The sequence below is a fragment of the Cynara cardunculus genome (genome assembly GCF_001531365.2).
Source record: "Cynara cardunculus var. scolymus isolate 2C chromosome LG 6, CcrdV1, whole genome shotgun sequence".
NCBI classification, from domain to species: Eukaryota; Viridiplantae; Streptophyta; class Magnoliopsida; order Asterales; family Asteraceae; genus Cynara; species Cynara cardunculus.
The window spans coordinates 9,540,366-9,545,587 of record NC_037533.1 but is presented as its reverse complement, the minus strand read 5'-3'; the positions used below and the strand labels follow the sequence as shown (position 1 = coordinate 9,545,587).

At 37.1% G+C, this 5,222-nt stretch overlaps 1 protein-coding gene across 1 annotated transcript; it reads left to right on the top strand.

The window, feature by feature from the left end:
• The first annotated feature begins 851 nt into the window (after positions 1-851).
• Positions 852-3,296, top strand: LOC112514647 (non-specific lipid-transfer protein-like 1). The gene is made up of 4 exons (XM_025121232.1): positions 852-1,262; positions 1,361-1,421; positions 2,871-2,973; positions 3,045-3,296. Exons 1-4 carry the CDS (start codon positions 1,137-1,139, stop codon positions 3,124-3,126), a joined length of 372 nt encoding a protein of 123 aa, XP_024977000.1. The 5' UTR covers positions 852-1,136; the 3' UTR covers positions 3,127-3,296.
• Positions 3,297-5,222: the final 1,926 nt, after the last annotated feature.

The window sequence follows — 5,222 nt, the reverse complement described above, 5'->3', positions numbered from 1 at the left end:
ATTTATCATCAAAAGATAAGGTATCTAAGGCACTTGTTCCGCTTGTGATGCTAGGATAAATGTGTCATCAGTTCTTAGCTTCGACTTGTATTCGATATCAACCAAGTTATGTTTATGGTCGACTATTACCCCTAAAATAGCATTAAACCAAATACCCTTGAATGACCCAACTCTACAGCACCCTAAGTCACAATATTCGATCTCTACCACCTCATCCAACATACATGTTAGTCAAACTCAGATTTTTTTTATAACAAGACCCTTTTCACACATACCCCAATGTCATGTACCTCCTATCATCATGTTTTAGCATATGAAATTATAACTATTGACCAAATATCTCTGATATGACAAAACATAGCATAGTGATCCTTGTGCTAGCACTTTCAACTGTTCAATAATGTCGTCTAACCCTTGCATAACCTACAATGGCATAAAAATATGTCATTTGAAAAAACGATACCAAATTATTTGGTGACAAAAATATATATGTATTTCTCGAACCAATGAGCAAAATTTTACTCTCAACATCTTAACAACGATTAGAACAGATAACAACATTCGTTCACAAAGATAGGAGATAATTAGAGATGGAAATTTGACACGTAGGTGCCTTTGATGGGGCAAATATCCCCTACCTTGACGATAACAAGGTTCAGATGGGAGTCGATACTTTTACGCAATGCATGTTCAGAGGATAGTCGGAGATGATGCTATTCATCCCCAATCAAAGGATCGTTGGAATGATGCTATACATCCTAATCCGACCCAAATTTATACATATTGTACATCATTATCATTTACTAAACGGATTTCCGTCAAAAATCACTGACCGAACAAAAACGGATGATGCATTTCCCCACCCATTCTCGATCCGGTTACCATCCCTAGAGATGAGATGATGGATATGGGAAGAACACTTCCCAATGTCAAAAGCAGAAACAAACAAAAATATGACGATGCTGCGATGCGAGAAATTGTTGGGTTGCATTGATTTCCATCCTCTCACAATAAACAATCATTCCATGACTCCATGACTGATCATATAAACCAGATCCCCTCCTCTTCAATTTCATGTTTTTTCTTCATCGTCACTGCGGCTTGTACTCCAATTTCTCTCGAAACCACCACCGCCAATGGCGTCGTCTGATCTCAAATCCGCCGCCTTGATGGACCAGATGAAGGCTCACTTCTCCACCGACGCCGGCAAAGCGATCACCAAAAAAATAGGCCTTGTTTATCAAATCAATATCGCTCCCAAGGTTGGAATCAACTTCTCGATTTACTGTACTTCGTTAAAATTCCTAATCAGTGCACTTAAATTGAGGGATTATCTTCTCTTACTACGTGGATTTGACAGAAAATTGGATTCAACGAAGAGATATATGTTGTTGATCTGAAGAAAGGAGAGGTTACCAAAGGTATGCTGTTCCTGACATATTTTTTGTTACTACTTGTTCGTTTTTCGATGCGATTATGTTGAATTAATTGAAGAAGTTTACCTTCCGTACTTAAAAACCCAATTGTGATCAACTGCCCCTGTATCTTCTTCATTTAGGGATACTGATAGAGTTTCATTTAACTTGTTTTTTCGATTCAGTGACCTTCACTCCTAAGTGTAAAATTTCCGATTATTCCTGGAAAATTGGATTGTGAGGATACTACTTGTTCTATGTATGATTTCATTTCTTAGTAACACAAAAGCTTTTAACTCAATCACAAGGGAGGTGCTTGATTGGTTTGAGCTTGGCTCTGAAGGTCAAAAGTACCAGGAGGTCAAGTTTAAATCCAAGGAGGAATAAAAATCCCCTTGTGGTCATGGAGGTTCAAATGCGGTGACTCTAGGCTATTTGCAAAGCAGGTGGCCGTCCTAAGATTACTCGGCTCGTATAACGGATTGGATATCCAGGTTAATAAAAAAAAGCATTGAACTCCATGGATGAGGATACTCGTGGGCGCCCATAGCATCGCACTCCCCCAACTGGCTTATACGTTGAACAATCCTTTAGATGGATTCACCAAGTAAGAAATAGAAATCTATATGATGCATGTATAATAATGGACATCAAGAGAACTACAATCCAATCTTCAGCCTATTAATTAGAGCATATGATTTACCATAACCTTTCATAATCTGGTTCGTCAGAATCTTAGAAGTTGAGATGGAAGATAATGGGGTTCTAAGCATTGGATTCCTTAGGATCATACTAGACCAGAAAAGGTAATTGGAACCATCTGAAATCAAAAGACAAAATGAAGTTCTTGGTTGTTCAGAGAAAGAACTATATCTTTTTTGCCTTCATTGGGGTTAATGGCTGGTTTAATGCTGGTTATACCATATCTTGTGCTAGAAATATAGTTAATGCTGGCTGCTAGTGGAGCAGAAAGTTAAAACTACATTTAGGGGCAGTTTACCCAAATGCTTACCCGGTGGTGCTTACCTATAGGAGTCAACACCATAATTTATTTTGATCAGTAAGATTTTATTACATCAAAACGTATTGAATGCAACAATTTACTGGGTAAGCGCTTACTTGGGTAAGAGTCGTAATCTTCACTTACCGGGTAAGACTTTCCATCCTTCTTATCGCTCTTACCCGGTAATGTTCTTGGCGTTTGTCATGTTTATCCGATAAGAAAGTTTATTCAATAAGCACTTATCAAGTAAGCGTTTAGTAAACGGCCCCTTAATCATTTTTTTACCATAGTTTTGAGTCGGCGGTCTTTGTAGAAACAGCTGCTCCACCCTTTCTGGTTTAAGTCCATTCAATTGAGACATATATACAGCGTTTGTTTGTTTGTTTATTCTGGTTTTCTGACAAAGGAGGAGTATCAAGTCAAGAATATCCTGAATTCATGTTTTCTTATAGGCCCGTATGAAGGAGGAAAGCCAGACGCCACCTTTTCTTTCACGGATGCGGATTTCATCAAGATTGCCACCGGGAAAATGAACCCTCAATTTGCTTTCATGAGGTATGAATTTCCACTTAATGATCTGATATCAAACTAGATCTGTGGTCAAATCTTGGTTGTCATATGTGCAGAGGTGCAATGAAGGTGAAAGGCAGTTTGAGTGCAGCCCAGAAATTCACACCTGACATCTTTCCTAAACCTTCAAAGATGTAAGCAAGAAACTGGTCCTTTTGCAGTTGTAGATGAATATTAATTTAATGCTATGTTGTTATAAATTGTATTGGATCTTTCTTTTTCCACAAACCAAATGCTTGAGCACCATTTATCCTCTGTCTAATTAATTCTCAAAACATTTTATAGTTAATTTGTGATTTAATTTTATATGATTGATTGATAATTTCATATTTTTATCAAAATTGTGTTTATTTGAATGTGTAGAGTGTTCACTTGGTTGTAAGAAAGTGATTAGTCTGTCACACTTCTACGCCATACCAGATACTAAATCAAACAAATTCAGTATTTGAAACACCCCACATTTGCATGTAACATAATATATACTTCATTCAAAAGAAATACATGTTTTACACCACTTAAGTCCCAAACTACAAGAAATTATCATACAAAATACATGGTCCAAAAATTCCAATATACAATTCTTGTACTGATCAACATTCATCTACAAAACTGGATTCAACATGAACAGATCTTCACACAGATATGCATATAGGAAAATATCTCATTTTCCTCTTCCCTTTACTATCGTGTAACTCAGCAGTTCCTGCAATACATATTTAGAAATACAAAATGAGGGTTAGACCGGAAGGCCTAGTGAGATCCCTTTTTCTATGTAATTGCAGGGTGAAGATCACCAAAACTTTATTTAAAATCATCTTTTCATGTAAACAAATACATAATCATATAATCCACATTTACCAGTGCTCTGTTGATTCCCATAGCCAATCATTTGACTTTATAAATACATATTAAGCCAACCAAGCTAGAACCTTTTAGGTTCCATATAACTCATCTCTTGGAACTTTTTCATCAGAAACACAGTTCATTCAAAGCCTCTGACCAAAAGCCAGTTATCATCTCCTCAATAACATTCTTACTACGATTTCCAATAAGAACCATGATCTTGAATCTTTAAATCACAAAGAAATAAAGACTCAAAGTCATCGTAATCTTAAAGGATATAATAGTAAGAGTTATATCATTAAACACACACAAATGTCACTTTTATATCCAAATGTACACATCTCCTTGATATGTCACTCTTATTCCAAAGTACATATTTCCTTGATATGGCATCCTTATCCCAAAGTACACATCTTCTTGATATGTTATCTTTATTTACTCATCAAAATTTACAGATTATTCCCAATAAGGACAAACCGAAGTCACAAACGTCCTGATGGAACATCATCTATATTTTAACCAAAAACATTTTCAAAATAAATACGGAATCCTCTTTCTTTTTCATTTTAGAATGAACAATAGATCATTAACATAAACTCACTTGGATAAATCATTCATTAACAATTCTGGTCAACTTTATCCAAAGTCCGGTCAAACCTTTAGCCAGTTTATTCATCCGGGCAATAATAACAATGTATTTCAAACACATTTAAATCTGGTCAGCACAATATACTTAGCCGGATTCTACATCTGGACATGCCTTGGCCGGATTACATATCCGGACAATACTTCAAAAACATAGATCATATTTGAATTCGGACGGCATGTTAGCCGAACTAGACGTCTCCGGACTGCACGCTAGCCGGACTAGGCCGTATCTGGACGGCACGCTAGCCGGACTAGGCGTCTCCGGACGACTCATTAACCGGTTTAGACCGTATCTGGACGGCACGCTAGCCGGACTAGGCCGTATCCAGACGGTACGCTAGCCGGACTAGACATCTCCGGACGGTACTCTGACCGGATTAGAATTTCAATATTTAACTAACACCTTGTCCGGTCAACACTATGACTGGATATCCCCCAATCCGGACAAAGGTATTTAAACCAAATCTGGTCAATATAAACTCAAGAATCAAAACAGAATTTCAATGTACAGTAAATGAAACTCGTATGCAATAAAGTGTTTAAAACCACTCACCTTATGTAATTTAGCAAATGCAAACCAACTTTGATTCCAAGTATGCGAGCAATCCGAACAAGCATTCTCTCGATTCTCTCTTAAGTTTTCAAAAAATGGCAAAGAAGTTTAATTGTGAGCTTCTTCTCTCATTTATACCCCTTCCAAAGGTGGAAGGCGGCTATACTCACATGCTTGCCCAACCCCATGA